We start from the raw sequence: 18778 nt of genomic DNA, 5'->3' as shown, positions 1-18778 counted from the left end.
GCGACTTCGATGACCTTCGTGTGATCGCCCGACTTATATCATGACACATAAAAATTCTATCCATGTGCATGAATGAACTAGAGAGATATATTGTATACAAGACGTCAACAGTTATCCAAATAAAAAATACAAGACGTAAATTTTGTGAGATTTGGATACACATGGAAATTGGACACATGTGATTTCTTTCTCATGTTTGGATTTGTTAGAAGAACAAAAATGAAACTTATTCTTAAATTTTAAATATGTTAAACAAATGTTGTCTCCTAAATGCATTTATAGGTGACATTAAATAACGCTACGGGCGCCAACTTGTTTATCAATTTTTGGATACCAACACATGTGGCATATGACATGGCATCCCCATATGTCATATGTCATGTCATTTGTATTAATTACATAATTTGTTAAATAAAAAAAAGAATTTCACACAGCAAAAATAAAAAAAGAAAGAAAAGAAACTCAATGATTTTAGATTTAGGGATACACTCATCTCTTTCGTCTTCCTCCTTCCCTTGAAAAACCCCGGAAATTCAACAGTCCTCCATTGAAGAGCTAAAGCTCTTATCGCAGCAGTCTATTGGGCAACATAAATAATGGAGCAAATTTCAAGTTAATAAACATTCAGCAACAGAAAGAGAACATGTTTACTCAAATTTATATAGGGGCTATGTTCATCACTTGTATCATTGTAATTCTTTTCATTTAATTAAAAAAACATATATGATATACACTTATCAAAAGGAGAGATTGCAATGATGATGTACATGTTGGGGATGAGGATTGCTGTACAAATATGAAGTCTATTTCTTATGGCATCCATATGTGTCAATATGAACTCTCCTTTGTACATCATAAAGTGGAGGAAAAGAAAAGTACAATGAAAATTCATAAGAAAAATTAGAATTCGATTCATATTAAAACATTCAATATGCTTCATTGACGAGAGACTACTGCGATAAGAGCTTTAGTTCTTCAATGGAAGACTCTTGAATTTCTAGGGTTTTTCATGAGGAAGGAGGAAGACAAAAGGGATGAGTTTATCCCTAAATCTAAAATCGTTGGGTTTCTTTTCTTTTTTTATTTTTATTTTTATTTTTATTTTTGCTATGTGAAATACTTTTTTTTTATAAAACAAATTATGTAATTAAAACAGATGACATGGCAGATGACATGGATTGTTATGTCATGTGTCACATGTGTTAGTATTCAAAAATTGGTAAACAAGTTGGTGCCCGTAGCGTTATTGATATTTTAATAAGATGAGTACATAAGTTAGTATGACCAAAAAAAAAAAAAATCCTAACAGATCTAGGGATTAGGAATTTGATTTCTTAAAGATTTGTGCAAAATCCATGTATGCTTTATCTTGATCGTAAGCTTTGAACTTTTAGAAGCCACATTTTGAGGGAAGATAAGGACACAAACAGCCGCTTGGCACTTTGGCATGCATGAATATTGTTATGCAATTGCGGCTAACTTATCCAGGAATTGGAGTATTTCCATTTTCAGAAAAGAAAAGAAAAAAACGAGAGAACCCTAAATGTCATTTGATCAAATAGTATTTAATTAGTGGAGACTAAACTGTCATCTACCAATTGATCATCGGCTTTTAACCTATTCTCTTATCTTTAAATTTTATCTTATTAACCAAAATAAATACCTATTAATCCAGTGTGTATACCTAATACCTATAGGATTAAGCTAGCTAATGTTTTTTAATTTATAAAAAAACGAAGATTTTTCTTAGTCACCACAACACAAGACACCTTATAAGCTTTTATCCCTTTTACTTCTGAAATTGAAATGGGCTTGGGTTTTTAGATATTCAAATATCAACTTTGCAAAAACTCATTTGAATTCGAGATTATTTGACCACTCAATTAGATGATTATTATTATAATTTTTTCTTGAAGTACTATGTTCACTTTTTTTTTTTTCAGGATGATTTATGAATGAAGACTTAAACAATAGACAATTTGGATCGTTGAAAGAATATTCGTAGGGTATCCTAAATGGTGTCCTTCAATAAAAGAGAACTAAACAAAGAGCTTCAGTTGAGCACCCCTCAAAAAAAAACTTGAGTAGTAATTTGGAAATGGCTTAAAATTCAACATGAATTGATACCAATCATTATTCACTACTTGCTCTCGATCAACCAAAATGTATTTCCGCAAAGAAAGGCAAATTCAGTCATAATCTATTTCAGTCAAATCAAGTACCGTACAACTTGGGATTCATAACCTTAACACCGAAAAACCTAGCACATATATATCTCTCTCTCCCTCTCCCTCTCCCTCTCTTTCTCTCTCTTTGCAACTCATCTTTAATTCATGCGTTAATGGCAGACTCGGTTCATAATACCCATCACCAAAAGCGCCCTCACGCCATCTTCATCGCCTACCCTCTCCAAGGGCATGTAATCCCATCCGTCCATCTAGCCATCAAGCTTGCCTCACGTGGCTTCAAGATCACCTTCATCAACACCCACTCCATCCACCACCAAACCTCCAAAGCCCAACCAGACTCCGGCAGCGATCCCTTTGCCTACGTACGTGAGTCCTCCGGGCTCGACATAGACTACACTACGGTCTCGGATGGACTCCCCCTCGAGTTCGACCGGTCCCTCAACCATGACCAGTTCATGGCATCTTTATTGCACGTGTTTTCAGCCCACGCGGAGGAGGTCGTGGGAAAGGTTGTTAAGTCTTCGGCTGACATCACACCGGTTACTTGCATGATAGCCGACACGTTCTTCGTGTGGCCGTCCAAGATTGCCAAGAAGTTTGGGCTGCTTTATGTTTCTTTTTGGACAGAACCAGCTTTGGTTTTCACTTTGTATTATCATCTTGATCTTCTTCGAAAGAATGGCCATTTTGCATGTCAGGGTAAGTTACTGCTATTAATAGGATAATGATGCCTAAATGTTGTCACCTTATCCATCTAGACCATTAATTGGATAGACATTTGACATATTGGCCAGACTCTATATCCTTTGTGAAGCGAATTCTTATTTGAATGTGTGGTGTCTAGATTATAGTATGATAATATCAATTTAGCAAACCAACAGTAAATATATTTGTCCTTTTGCTATGTATATGAAATGTTATGCAGTCGTGCACTTGAACAAAAATTATATGACTCACAAACGTATTCACATTCCAACAACATATGCACAATCTAGCCAAAAAATATTTGCATCATGTGTACGACAATCATGTCTCTCTTACAGAGATGGGATCGACTTGCATAGTTAGATTCTACCGGAGACCAGAAAAGTAGCAAAGTCTACAAGGGTCTCGCATTTATGATAAATATACTAAGATACATATATGATTTTGGTTATCTTGTGATTAGATGTGCGCGAGGACACCATAGATTATGTACCAGGAGTGCGAGCAATCGAACCGAAGGACATGACGTCATTTCTGCAGGAGACTGATACAACGTCTGTGTGCCACCATATCATTTTCAATGCATTCAAGGACGCCAGAGGTGCACATTTCCATCTGTGCAACACAGTGCAGGAGATTGAGGCCGAGACCATATCAGCCCTGCAATCCAAGACGCCATTCTATGCCATTGGACCCATTTTCCCTTCTAAATTCAACAAAAATATAGTGGCTACGAGCCTGTGGTCCGAATCAGACTGCACCCAGTGGCTCAACACCAGGCCCCAGGACTCGGTCTTGTATGTCTCATTTGGTAGCTATGCTCATGTTTCCAAAAAGGACCTTATAGAGATTGCTAATGGGCTTCTGCTTAGCAAAGTGAATTTTGTTTGGGTGCTTCGGCCCGATATCGTGAGCTCAAATGACACCGAACCGTTGCCCACGGGCTTTAGAGAGCAGGTTAAGGACCGGGCCATCGTCATACCTTGGTGCTCTCAGAAGGCGGTCCTGGCCCACCCGGCTATCGGAGGGTTCTTGACTCACTGTGGATGGAACTCAACGTTGGAAAGTATTTGGTGTAGTGTCCCAATGTTGTGTTTCCCCTTGCTTACTGATCAATTCACCAACAGAAAGCTAGTGGTTGACGATTGGAAGATCGGGATCAACTTATGCGATCGAAGGGCTGTCAGTAAAGAGGAAGTTTCGGAGAAAATCAACCGTTTGATGGATGGAAAATCAAGGGATGAATACAGGAAAGCAGTTGTCAAGGTCAAGAAGACATTGGAGGATGCATCGACACCCAATGGATCATCAGAGAAAAACATGGACAATTTTATCAAGGCCCTAAAGGCCAAGATGTGACTGTAAATATGGGCCTCCATGACCCAAAAGATGAAATTTTTTTCTTTCCAAAGGAACCTTTGTTTTTTTTTTTTTTTTTTTTTCTGTATATACTACTCCTATGGCTTTGTTTATAATTGGCTAAAGGTTTGGCAGCTTTAAAATAGATATTGTACATATTGTATATACTCCTACGTAAATGAAGTTTGCATCTATTTTTGTTTTTACTTCAAAATATGTAGGGTTACTTGCCTTGCCTATATACAAAACTATTTTCCAACCGCAAGAAGTTACTGCGAAGGTGATTCTCCTCTCACATCAACTTAGGATGAAAAAAAGCATGAACTGCAGATCTCAGCTCTGTAAAAATTTAGAATAACAAGAAAGGGCTCCAAGAAGTTTGCAACAAAAGTAATCAGCAAAAGCTCCCTAAAATATGCACTTTATCATTTCATAGATCATAGCAGGTTCTCACAGCAAAATTGCACTTGCCTAAGGACAACAGGGAATTACAAAAATGTGACGGCCAAACACTCATTGCAAGTGGCGACTTCATTCATCTTGCATTGTTTGTTGTATCCCGATTACACTTGAAAATGTTATGTAAAGACTTTTTTTTCCCTACACGGAAGTACAGTACAACAAAGACGAGAATACGATACCCAACTGCCATTAGAAATAAGATCAATAAATTTTGCCACTTGGAATTTTTGTCCGGAGAGATGTCGTATGCACTACGAAGTGCCTGATACCCAGATATGGTCCTTACCTGCCCAACTGCAAAGGAAGTCCCTATGTACTCATTCTCCAACAGCCCCTATAACATGTAGTCAACAGATTAAAAACCTTCAGTAAGAGAGGTTAAAATTAGCCAACTAGTTCCAGAATATGAAATATTTGAATTTCGAATGTGAAGAAGACTGAAATGCTTTTTCCCTTTGTCATAAAATTCGAGAAATTTGAAACTGAACCAAGTTCCCTGAAAATAGTTTTTTAGCATTGTTATGCAGAGAGGAAAAAAAATTGCAAATGACATTGTAAATTCTCTTGCCTGTATAGAGTATGTATGGAAAGCAATATAGGATATTGGATATGTCCACACTGGCCCAGGCAAAGCATTTCGAATTCTGAAATACCCCGCAGATAGCATCATTACCACCTGAAATTTCACACATATTCACTGTAAGATTAGCGAAAGCTAGGAAATTGATTATAACTTATACCAGCTACCAATCATGACCAGAAGAACAGCAGATGGATAATAGTTCACTAATATGATACATGAGTCACTTTTATCACACACATCGCAAAACACCACAAGTGCCATGTACTTTGTGATACACAATCTAGGTTTTGGTTTCACAGTAGTATTTCAAGTCCATACAAAATTAAACTATCTTCAAGCAGGCAAAAGCAGTATGACATGCAATAAATGTAAAAGTTATTGTTGGGTTGCAGATGAGTCAATGCTGAACATGCTGACATTGGAAACTTCAAGTATATTCTTTGAATTGAGATAGAGGAACTTACTTGTACAGATACCAGAGTCAGGGTGCTCCAGAAAACATCTCGCGACAAAGAAACAACAACCAGCATTAATCCATCATTTACCAAGAGGCACATGAAGAAATTCAGCATGAAGTACATTAACAAGCTGAACTCATCTCGCAATCCTAAAAGGAAATAGAAGACGACACTTGATGGAATGGAGATGAGAAACAGGAATGGGATGCTAGAGAGAAGCTGCCCAAACAGAAAGATTAGTGCCCCCAAATGGTGGTTTGATTCTTCACTTGTGTATACCTGCAGAATTCATAATCAGTTTGATCAGAAGAATCAAGAAAATAAACACAACATTACATTACTTATCAGAATGTCCTATTAAAAATAATGCGTAAAAAGCTTAACCGGTTTTTCATTTTTGTTTTTTCTAGACTACTTTCGTATCTTTGGAACCATGCAGTTCATATGTTCTGTTAAATATGTATTGAAAACTCATATAAAGCCATTCCACCTCTGCATTTCAGGGATTTGATGTATTGAATAACCATGCCCCAGTTTGCATGTGATCATGAAGAGGCAGAGGGATCTTATATGTGAGCCTGGAAGACTTAATCACAGACCAACAGCTAATGTTAGTTTGTAAGCTTGTCTATTATTTCCTTGAGAAAACCAGTCACTTAAAGTGGCATTAGTATACCATTTTTTTATTTTTTACTTTTTTTAAAACCCAGAACTCAACTTTGTCAGCTTTGCTGACTCATCTTCCAAACTGACAAAGTGCTAGATAGGTAGTCCCCAGTTTGGAAGATGAGTCATCTTCCAAACTCTAGCAATAAATTGCTAGACAGGTACCTCAGTGAGTTTCGAACCCCAAACAGGTGGTTCCGCAACAAGTCCCCCAACCACTGGACCACAACTCACGGGTCATTAGTATACCATTATCATTGTCCTAAATTGATGAAATGTCTTTAAAGCTGCCAAAGTTTAAAAAGAGAGATCAATCTTTTACAGGATTAATCACCAAAGACTAGATTGCCAAGAAAAACCAGCACAAGATCTGGGGTTCTTCCTTAACAAACCATAATACGCATAATTCATATAATTATGTACGGATGTTAGCACTATATTAATCATAACTTGGGAAATTTCAATGCTTCTTCAAGTCAACTTCTGAGAAAGAATACAATCAGGGTTACCTCAACTTCTTTTATAACTGCAGGTACTCCAGAAATGCTTAGTAGCGCAGTAAATGAAACAAATACAAATATTGCTGCAACTTTTGTCTGCATATAAAAGTTGAACAAAGAAGAAAGTGACTCAGATGCCACACAAGATAACAAATAATGTGGGTGCATGAGGGGAACAAGCAACATTTTCCTGAAGCAGACTTCAACAATTATGTATCTTACGTTTGACATAAAAGGTTTAGCATTATAAAGAAAATCAGTGAACAGATTTTATTATTACAGTTTTATACTGTAGAACTTAGTATAAAACTACTCCAGCAGTGTATAGTAGTGCAGTGAAGAAACAAATAATACGTTGCTGCAACTCTTCTCGGCATATGGAAGGTGAAAAAAAACAAAGTTGACTCGATTACCACACAAACAAACAAGTTTTGCAAATGCATCTAAATAAAGACGGTAAGCAACAAGAACATTTTCCAAAATCAGACTTGAAGAGTAATTATTTTATGCTAGAAGTAAAACCTTCATCATTAATTAAGAAAAACCATGAACAGATTTTGTTAAAAATTCTTATTTGGGTGCTAATGTCATGCAGCTGATATCCAGTGAAGGTTTATAAGCAGAGTGGTCCATCAAATCTGCCATTGTGATTTTCCTTATAGCATCTGATTTTCCTATAGGAAGCCTTGCAGGTGACAAGCTACAACACAATTGGCTTCTGGGAAGCTGAAAGTTGAAAAACTATGGCACATGAAACATAGTCCGAAAAAGAGTCTTCAAAGTAGATACTAGCTACCTATTGAATTCTAAGGAGTTGAATCCTCTGACGCTGACCCGACTTCTCATTTCAAAATCCTGTTATATTTTAACTTTGGCATCCTTAATTAGTCTAAGTTATTTGAATAAATCCAACCAAATCACATAATGACTACTATTGATGGCTATCTCATATCACCCTTATTTAAAATCTCCCTCCAGATAAACTGACTATTTTTATATTTAACTCAAATATGAACTGAATTCTAGCTTATGTGAGTAAGGCATCTCCTTAAATAAAAAATTTCTTTGGGATCAAACAATGCCAGTAGGCGATATGGAGGCTATATTTAATAAAATTAAACTGACTGATCATAAAATAAAGCAGTACAGAAGACGTAACCATTTTGGTGAATTTTTTTTTTTGGTCAAACCATTTTGGTGATTATGATACACACATTTTAGCTATTTTGCTACAGAAAAATGAAAAGAAGTAGGAATTCAGAAGTGATAAGTCTTGTTGGAGGAAACAAGATTACTAGTCGCAGTAGCCTTCCAATAAACAGTAGTTCAACTAAGAAAGTGATTATTCATGAAATGTAAAACTGGAAATGTTTTCCAAAATGTGCAATTTTTATTTTTATTTTTTTGTCTAAATGATTGAAAAAAGTGATGTTATGTAACTCACCACAACTGAAGACAAAGAATGCCCTGAGCCAGAAAATACTGTACCAACGGAGAGTGTAAAAATCATATAAAGAATAAGACGAAGCCAGTAGTATTTCCATTCCCTTGACATTATTAATAATGATCTCCAAGTTAAAACTGCAATTCGTGTAGCAGTTCCAGCCTTTCCCTTGCTTTTAAGTACTGGACCTTCCTATAGAAGCAAATGCACATTGGGAGTTAAGAAAATTACAGAAGCTAACCTATACATATATATCAGTTATGGAACACAACATGCAAAAATGAAACTTCCAGTTATGATGCAGAATACCACAGCCGCACACTCATGCACGCACCCAGGATTTATGGTGTATAGATACGAGCATATCAAACTTATACCTTCTCCGTAAGTCTCAATATCATAGTTTCAACTGCAGCAGCATCAGCTGATGATTTATAAGTTGCTTCAAGGGTACGTATTGCCACAGCTGTATCCATGTTCACTGATGAAAAATCACCATTGTCATCCTGCCATCATGTTGCAGTCCATGCAAAGCATATGTTAAACAAAGTAATAATGTAAATGTCTTGCTAAAGTCTAAGACATATTGGCCCACAAATATTGTTACACATCGTTCCACCCTCTAATTCAAAATCAAAACATGTGGCCTAACAACTTTGAAACTATTTTTCTAATGGAAAATTATAGAGCAAGAATTAAAGAATCTTCAATACACTTTATGCAATGGGAATCAGAAAAAACTGCAATCCCCAAGTATTTACCTGCCAATTTTTGCACATTGCAATGATCTTGTCGAAATCTGTATTTATTGCGCGTAAAAAGTGATCAGAAGGACTTTGCATAATCGGACAAGGAAATCCAGCATTTGAGAAGTGCTTCATCAACATAAGGTATGTTAGTTAGCAATTACCTACAAAGCTCCAATTAGCTTCCAAAAATTAACTTTTAAAGTTCTAATTTTTAAAACATAAGTTGTTTCTTAAATTCTTCTCTCCTTCCTTCAAAAAAATTCTTCTCTCTTTCAATATGGCAACCAGATGAAACATACAAACACTAACAACAAGAAAACAGCACCTGATCAAAATTTGCATGACTCATATATTGTAGGGTCAGCTAGTCCAGAATTAAATATTTGATGCACAAACGGATAGAAGTAGACAAAACAGACTTATTTACACATCACTTACCTGTAAGCAAGCCAATGTTTCTCCAAAAAATAGAGTATTTCCATTTGAAAGCAGACATATCCGATCAAAAAGGCCAAATACTTCTGTGCTGCTCTGATAAATGGTAAATATAATAGCACAACCTGTACTTGCTAGTTTCTTCAACGTCACCATCATCAGAAGTGCAGAGACACTGAACAAAACAAAAGCACTTTAGATATGGTACTACAAGGAAGCAAATATATTCCAATAGAAAGAAAATCGCTCGTGAGCATGCAGTCACTGTGGTGAGCAATATATATATATATATATGAAGGACTAAACAAAACCTTTAAATTTCACTGCAGATCCCTCAGGAAACAATGCAGCAATAATTTCACATTATATCAGTTATAATGTAAGCCCAATTCATTCTCGGAAAAAAAAAAAATTCATCAAGTAAATTCATTACAATATCAATTTTTCAATATCTCAGGCCAGTTGCGATTGCTTGGCAAACATGTAATGCAAAGAAACTGAGAGAGTTCAAGGACAATCATAAAAACATGAGTTTTAGTTGGGAATGCTCCCATGGAAAATATATGCTTGCTTATGGTTGCACACAAAACAGTGCTACATGTCAACCATGGTGTTAAAAACCCATGAAGTGCAGTTATCACAAGTCCATTTTTAAAATTTTAAATCTAACAAAATAAAGTTTACCTATCAAGATGATAAAGAGGCTCGTCTATGAATAAAATATGAGGCCTCATCACAAGCTCCCGGGCAATGCTAACACGCCTTCTCTCGCCATTTGAAAGGCCCTTCATAAAACAGTAACCACCAATCAATTTGTTTGAACAGTCACCCAGTGACATGGCATGGATGGCATCCTCTACGATGCTCTTTTTTTGACAAAAGAAACCAGGAAGCTGAAGCAGCGCTGAGTAATACAGAAACTCCCGGACAGTGAGGGATCCAATTAGAGTGATTTCCCTCTCAACAAAACCCTGCAAATTGGATTAACAAGCATGAAGCTGGAATCATAGACACAGATTTAAACCCTAGAGAGAGAAAAAAAGACCTTGTACACACCCCCTCTGAAAAAAAAAAACAAACAAACAAACAACTTTTTGAAGAAAAGCACAGTCACAGTGACTAAGGTTAAACAATTGAAATTCTATCGCGATGAAACTAATTTGAGAGCATAGGCTAACAAAATCACTTGAATAAACTTTTCTTATACAAATCACCCCATTCGTGTGAGAATGTAAAAGAAATCGCAGAAAGATGATAAGAGGAACAATAAGGACACAGACTCATGACAAACAAAATAATCTCTTAAACAAAACTCAGGATTAATTGGGTAATAGTGGGGAAGCATTAAAAGAATGCATGAGCTGAAAACTACATAAAAGACTGAACAAAATGCTGATGGTTACTTGGAACTTACATATGAACCATACGGCATGTGCAATTTTGCACCATTCACAAACACCTCACCATACATTCTGGCTGAGTGAGGCAATCTTCCTAAAGCAAGGGAAACAAACAGCAGTTAGCACTCAAACATCCCATGATAAGAGAAGGAAAAATTCTAAATAAGCAATTAGTGATTTAGTAGTAGAAGTGCATGCTTGAAGACCTGCAATTGCCCTTAGTAGCGTAGACTTCCCCGATTTAGCAGGACCCATAATTACTGTTATAGTTCCTGGCAATGCATAACCATTTGAACTCTTCACAACCTTGTCCGAGTACTTTCTTTTCCCCTTAATTGTAACAGTCAAATCTTTCCACACAACTGAAGCCCCTGCAATCTTTCTTACTGCAGTTGCACCCTCTGGTAATGGTGGGGATGGCAAAGACCCACTATTGAGCTTTGAAAGAGATGGGGAGACCGGTGTGGTTGCAATGTTGATAGAGTCACCTCCTTCCTCCACCCTAACATCAATGTCTGTATCCTCCCATTCAGGTGAATCTTCGAATGAGATGGGTTGTCTGAGTGAGCCAGGTTTTCGCAAGTAGAAAAAGTTACTTGAGGGCACCCTGCTTGCTGGACTGCTTGCTGAAGACGAGGAAGACCTATAATTATCTGATTGTGATTGTATTTCTTCCATTATCTTCTCCTAGATTACAAAACTTCAAGTCATTCTACAATAACTTATGATCAGCAACAAACTTGCATAACTACCATGCGAACATAATTCTCAATACTTGTCAAAAACACCCTGTTCTGTGGAATCCTGCATCAAAAACACCCACCATAACCACTATCTGTTATGTTCAAACTGTGGGAACAGAAAGTCACTATATACTAACTAGAAAGACAACCCCCCAACCCAAATCAGTTTATTTTATATTTAAGGCTGAATTTGATTTTGGAATTAAAATCCATTGGGGTTTACAGAATATTGGAAAAACCTCACTGGCAACAACTACTTTTCTTCAAAAACCTCTCCAAATAGGCATTTTGTCATTGAAAGTTAATTTGGGTAGATTTTTTTTTATTTTATATTTCTTGGATGAGAAATCCAAAATGGAAAAATGGAAATACACAATTAAGTGCGAAACCTTTTCATTTTTAAGACGCCAGAAGGAAATGCTAAAATGTTTTTCCTTATTTCTATAGTTTCTTCTCAGCAACTAAATTGACATCACGAGGGAGACTGCTTCTTAAACCTTAAAATAGAAATATTATCATATAAGAACCCTTAGAAATTGAAAAAAAAATAAAAAGAGATAAATTAAAAAAATAAATCTCAACCTACAAAAATAAATAATAAAAACAATAACTTGAATGTGAAAGAAAATCTACATTATTAGAAAACCAATCACCACTAAACTGAAAGTGGAAAAAAATCATGTACTTATCTATCCAGCACACGCACGTAAATACACTAAATTTTTGTTTGGTAGCTGAAAACACGAAAAAATGGCTAAGAAAACTAATATAAACTTCGAATCTTAGTATTCCTAGTTAACCCAAGAAAACTAAAGTACTTGAGCTTAGTACTTCAATCTGGAAAGATCAAAAGAGCCCCAAAACACTAAACCCAGAAATGTGTAAATATTGTTTTTCTTTTTTCTCTTCCGTTCTCAGAGACCAAACAGAAGCAGAAGCTTATATCTAAATCTCAAAGTTACTTCAAACAGAGGTATTGGAAGCTTAAGAGATTGAAGAGGAGACAAACCTGGATCTGAGCAAGAGCTCAGAGAGAATGTGTTTTGCGCAGAGAGAGAGAGAGAGAGGAGAGAGAGAGTTTGTGTGTGTGGGCTTCAAGGACACTGGCAGTGACAAACAACAGAGCAAATAATATAATCAGCGGATTATTTGACGCGCTTTTTCCGGTTTATGTATGCTTTGCATCTCACTTTATCTTTTTTTTCTTTTCGGTCCCTGTCTGTTTTGTTTTATATGTTGTTTTCCCCTATTTTGTATAATCCAAAGTGTTTAATGTTGGCCAATGAAAGACCGAAGTGTAATGATTTATGTTTTTTCAGGGGCAAATTTGCCATGAGACGGTCTCTTTGGTCCCACTCCTTCTATCTAACCCAACTTTTACAACAAAAAAAACATTCCGCAATTTCTACACTTTCTTTTTCTTTTATGTCAAAGTTTCCATTCCTTGTTTTCTATTTTACCATCCTCCAGTTTGTAATTTTAGAAAACTTAAAAATGAAAAATCATATGGTCATAAAAGAGAAGGGAGAGTGCAGAGGGAAGTGAGAGAAAAAAGTTAGTAAGAAAACATTTGAATGGGAAATTTAAATAATTATGGAAACATTATATTATAAACTTTTGGGGCAAAATTGGTCCCAAATATTATATAAGGACGTATTTTTTTAGTGGTTGGACAATAATACCCTTATTTATTTTGAAGATTGCTTTGCAAGTCTACTTTTGCATTTTAGATGGTGATAAGGAACATTTTCTTCTTTGCTTTCTGTATAGTGTCAAACATGGTCCCACTTTCTTTTGTAAATTTTGATACTACGCAAATGATGGACATGTGTTGCTTCTACTACTTCTGTTATGGCTATTTCGATGATATGGTTAACGTGGATTGGTGCTGCTATTACTGCTTTTATTATGAAGGCTTGTGTTGTTGGGAGATTTTTGTTTTTCTTACGCTTCCATCATGTTCTCGATATTGTGGATCTCTTCTTCTGCTCAATTATTTCAATATAAGTTGTCATCATTTTTTGCTTCCAGTTGGTCTGCTAATTGATTGTACATTACTTCAAAAGTCTCCTCTCCTATCTTGCTTAGCCTAAATTCATATGTTTCATCAAGTCTTCATGCTGTATCTTCATGGAATTGGACTGAATTGTTGTTGTTGTTGTGCCAATGATGCTTCTCTATATCTCTTGATATCTTGCTTAGTAAGAATATTAGTAGTTTCAAAATCTGGATGAGTGGACAGTTCATTGTGAGAAATAATTAAGTCATGTCTTGCTCTATCTAGGTAAATATTATGCTTAAACTATTGTAAAGGAATATTGGTGAAATCTAGGTTTACTTATTCCTAAAGATGGAGATAGTAACTTATCACTTTTTTTAGTATGGAAGGAAATGAATGAAGATGGTGGTTGTTTTCAACATAAAGTTGTCCTAAAGAACTTTGCTCGACTAAAAAACCTGATGTAACTATTTCCTGGTTATGCTCTAAATATAATTCTTTGTTTTACCATATTTATGTTGACTACGTAAATTGTAAAAATGGAATGTTTTTCTTGCCTATAGATTATTTTACAGCATAAAAAGAAATGTTGTTCACAAACTCTAGTTTTCTTGAACGAAAGAAAAAACTAAATATGAAAAGATACAAAAACCTTATATTTTCTTCTTAAAAGTCATCTTTGTTGTTCATCTTAGCCTATCAAAGATGATTATATGTGAAAATTTGCCCAAAGTATAAGTTAATGATAAATATTTTGACCTACTTAAAGTTTGGCACAATTAACACGTTGGGCTCTCTTTCGAATCGAACATATTTGTGACCATGTTTGGAAAAAACATAACCTATGTAATTTTTATATGATTTAGGGTTGCTCAATTCACTAAAGATGCACGGGTATCCAGAGACAAGTTTTGGGTTGCAAATAGAAAGAAGATGAAAATGTTTTCTTACGAGAACATCCGCAACTAACGTTACTTGCGGACAACAACTATGGTCATTCGATGAACTTAGACAACTAAGATTAAAATGTGGGTTTAAAAAGGTTGCACGTACAAACGTGTAAAAGAAACCTAAATTTGAAACTCCCAAACTTGAAATAAGGAACCCACCAAAAGTTAACAACAAGGTTTGAACACATAATCGAAGAAAAGCGCCAAGAAACTACATATTCGAAAGCCAAAGTGTTTTGGAATCCGACTAGTTGAGTGAATCCACGAAGGTTGAAAGGCAACTCCATACGCTACCAATAAAATACTTAGATAGTTTGAGTAGAAGAGGAGAAGTCATATCGTACAGTCCTTGAAGCAAAGGTTACATCGAAGTGATTGCCAAAGCGAATTATTTATTTCGGAAGTTGTAAGTGCGAATATCCTTTTGTTACATTTGAAAAAACCTTAAGTTGCATTTGTAATCAGCATTTGGTAATATGAAAGTAATTTAGTGTAATTTAAAAAATAATAAGATATGCAATTGGCGTAATCACAGTTACTCGTTGTTTAAGTATTCAATAGTTTCCATTTGGAATCAAAACACTTATTCAATAATATTTCAATATCACCCCAAAGCAAAAATGCATATACATGGGTCCACATGTTCATCAGACGTGATGGAAAAGACGGCTTTTGATAGCCTCCATTAATGGGATAATTGAGAGTGTATTCAATAAGACCCAAGTAATTTTTTTTTAAAAGTTTATTACATCTAAAGAAATTCATAGAAATCTTGGAGTTCGGAAAAATTAGTCATGTGGGTTGATATTGACATGTGTCATTGGACTATTAAGGATTATGATTGCATAATACTCAATCTGCTTAAGACTATTTAGGAATAATAAAAAGTCAAGTGGATTTATAGAGAATGTGATGACTTATAAGATTTTATATATGAATTTATATGATGAATACTTTTTACTTATAGATTTTAAAAGATTTATTAGATTTGAAAGGACTACTTGGATTTAACTAACACCCCAAAAATACTAAACTTGCCTTTAGGATATGCGAAATGCAATGGATGTTATGTAATCTCCATAGAGAGACATGTCATGCACACAATAAAAGCAATTGCACTTTTCCTATTTATACTGATTTATAGGTTTTTATCTTAAATTTGTATTATTATTTCTAACCTCAATCTGAAAATGAAGAAGCATTAAACAAATCATGTCTATTATTTCCTATCAAAAGCAAAAGAAAAATGTCTAGTTATTTATAAGGCAAGTTGCTTTTTTGAAACAACAGAGCGTATACTAACTTGGTGCTCATGCATTTTTTTATTTAAGAAAAGAACAGCAGCACACGCTGTTTCTAAAATGAAGCTCTCTGTAGACTTTCGTCGAACACTTGGTAGGCATATTGTGATTGTAATAACCCAAACCTAAATTCATATTTAATTAGTAATTTATTAAGATGAAAAGATAATTTTGCCCTTTGAATAATTTATTAACGAAAAGTTGACTTTTTGACCGAGAAGGAATTTGACAATTCCACATAACCGTTGCGTAGAGCACGACGAAACGAGTTCGTAGACACGAAGTGGACTCGAATCGGAGTTTTAACGAAGAAAATACAGTTAAAATATTACGAGGGGCAAAACGGTAAATTAAAAAATCAGATTTTTTTACAAAACCTCACTTCTCTCTCTCTCTCTCTCTCTCTCTCTCTCTCTCTCTCTCTCTCTCTCTCTCCCGTCGCGAACTTCCCTCCCCCTCGATCGACATTTTGGGGTGCCGTCGCCACCACGGAGCACCACCGGCCACGAGACTGGTCTTGTTCAAACCGCCACCTCCTCCTCTTATCGTCCCAACCGGTCCCCGTCGCCGAAAACTACAGAAATCCGAGCGGGTGTGACCGGAATTTCACGGCCGTCGTTCTCCCTCATTTCTCCACCAAATCGGACGAGGCAGGTATGGATTTTACACCTCTCGAGCTGTTCTAGCTGCCTGATGGGTAGGATTTAATCGATTCTGAACGTAGATAATTGATTTTCAAATTGAAAATTCGGCCGATTTTGGGATATCGATTCTGGCCACTTCCGGTCAGTTTTTGGGGTAGGTCCAAGAACAAAAGTTGTTCCAAATATGGTGTTATACCTAGGGTGGCGATGCGTAATCACTTTGGACACCCAGCGCTGCCGGCGCGTGGACGAGGGTAGTAAAGTGGTACTGTGTCTTGATGAGATCCTTAGGTTGTCACGAGCGCGTAGGAATTTGCGGATCTCAATTTGAATACCGTTTGAGCCTCGAACGGATTTTACATATTGTGCGATTTCCGGGTTCAATACTGTTGAGCCGTTGGATCGTAATCTTTTTCAGATATGTTACTCGAGATAATTTCAGAATCGTGTTGGATTCGACGGATTGTGAATCGGAGTCCCGGATACTCTGAAATCCTGAACCCTAGGGCTAGAGTTTCTAAATCGTGCGATTATACGATCGTGATCAATCCAACCGTTCGATCGAGACCAAACCCTCTGGACATGTGTCCTAGACATATTGGAACTTCTAGCAACTTCCGGATCATATTGTGAGGTCATGGACCCGCGGGGTCCTGGGTTGACTTTTTGGGACTTTAGCGCTTTTTGAGTCCCAAGATACTGCTAAACTATTCCAAGCTTTTATGGGCATAGGAATAACTTTAATTTGACGCACGTACTTCTAGGAGCTGGGGGTCAGGATTTTTAAATTAATACTATATTGTATTAATAGAATATTATGGTCATTGAATCAGGCACCCAGGCACCAGTTGACCCGCAGGAAGGACCTTCAAGAGGTCCAGCGAGCACGGACTACCAGTGAGTGGACTCTTTGTTTTTATAAATGAATTTAAGCAGTTCAGTTTCAGTTACAGTATTTGATTTTGAATAAATTTTATCCAAACATTAGTGTTATAAGTTGTTTTATGCTTTTGAATATTTCATTTTGCATGCTGCAGAGTGGAATACCCTTTAAAAGATATAGAAAAAGAAATTCTAGTTAATTATCAGATAAATGGCAGTAGAATTTGAAAGGTTACAGAAATGTTATATTGGTTGCCTTCGGTTTAGTCAGCATGCTTGACAGTTGCCCCACGAGTCCTTTGGTAATCGAACTCGTGTGGAGCGAGTAATGCGGATTAGGCGGACTACGGTCCCCTGAATCCTGCGAGTTACGGCTCGGACTGACCTCGTGTCACTGAGACCTGCGAGTATGTGTCACCCATGATGATGCAAGGAATTGACGGATATAAGGAATTGACGGAAATAAAGGGTACACCTAGGTGGTAGTTTTAAACTGTTTTCAAAAGTAATGTTGACCATGAATATGATTGGTTTATATACATGTATAATTATATACGTGCATTGATTTCAGAAATAAAGAGAATAAGTTAGTTGTATAACTGTTTTTACAGTGGGGTTAGTATGTTCATATGCTATTTTCTAAACTTTGTTTTGGGTCCACTCACCCTTTTTGTTGTTTTGCGGCCCCAGGCAGTAGATGTGCACAGGAATCCACCGGTTAGGGTGAACCGGCTAGCTCACAATACTATGATGTTGCCACCATGAAGGCTCGAACTCGTTCCCTCTTGCATGAAAGATAGCCCACATACCACTGTGGTAGTAATAATTATTGCGTTTTTATTGTGTAATTATGGTATTTAAAGGCTTATTAACGGAATTAGAAAATAATATAAAAGTGTTTGAGCTTTACCCCTAACACATATATTTTATTTTGAACAAAAGTGATGGTCTGAACTTCTCTCTCTACATATCGCTCTCTCTTTCTTCCTCATCCTCCCTCATTCCCTTTCTTTTCTCTGTCAGGACTTCTTCTTCTCTCTTTCTTCATCTCTTTCTCTTGTCATCGTTGTCATCGTCGTTGCAAGTCGCAGTCATTGCCGTCTACAGCCGCGAAGTCGTCGTTAAGCCCAGATCACGCAACATGTCTCAGTCATCTCTACACCTTAAACACCGAAATCGAGCCAACCCAAACCATTCAATCAGTTTATTGAGGGCTCCGGTTAACATGAGGTGGTGGTTCCGCGTTGGTGAAAGAAAATGCTACACCAAGGACGGTTTTAGGTCAAACTCGAACCAACCCAAACCGAGC

General features: G+C 36.4%; 2 protein-coding genes across 3 annotated transcripts; one reads left to right on the top strand and one right to left on the bottom strand.

Annotated features, from left to right (window-relative positions):
* On the top strand, positions 1821-4573 carry LOC18774945 (UDP-glycosyltransferase 86A2). The gene is made up of 2 exons (XM_007206198.2): positions 1821-2888; positions 3358-4573. Exons 1-2 carry the CDS (start codon positions 2342-2344, stop codon positions 4251-4253), a joined length of 1443 nt encoding a protein of 480 aa, XP_007206260.1. The 5' UTR covers positions 1821-2341; the 3' UTR covers positions 4254-4573.
* On the bottom strand, positions 4645-12986 carry LOC18773155 (ABC transporter G family member 3). 2 transcript variants are annotated; one of them, XM_020566378.1, is made up of 12 exons: positions 12703-12985; positions 11157-11754; positions 10965-11044; positions 10235-10521; positions 9554-9725; positions 9128-9241; positions 8744-8872; positions 8367-8558; positions 6932-7018; positions 5763-6035; positions 5284-5391; positions 4645-5049 (listed from the first exon to the last, which is right to left on the bottom strand). In XM_020566378.1, the coding sequence occupies exons 2-12, from the start codon at positions 11626-11628 to the stop codon at positions 4789-4791; spliced, it is 2175 nt and encodes a 724-aa protein (XP_020421967.1). In that variant the 5' UTR covers positions 11629-11754; positions 12703-12985; the 3' UTR covers positions 4645-4788. The 2 variants fall into 2 exon arrangements, with proteins under 2 accessions (XP_020421967.1, XP_007208059.1); XM_007207997.2 differs by having other exon boundaries at positions 4789-5049; positions 11157-11637; positions 12703-12986.

This window comes from Prunus persica, chromosome G6 (genome assembly GCF_000346465.2).
Source record: "Prunus persica cultivar Lovell chromosome G6, Prunus_persica_NCBIv2, whole genome shotgun sequence".
NCBI classification, from domain to species: Eukaryota; Viridiplantae; Streptophyta; class Magnoliopsida; order Rosales; family Rosaceae; genus Prunus; species Prunus persica.
The sequence above is the reverse complement of the archived record's forward strand: the minus strand, read 5'-3'. Positions and strand labels throughout refer to the sequence as shown.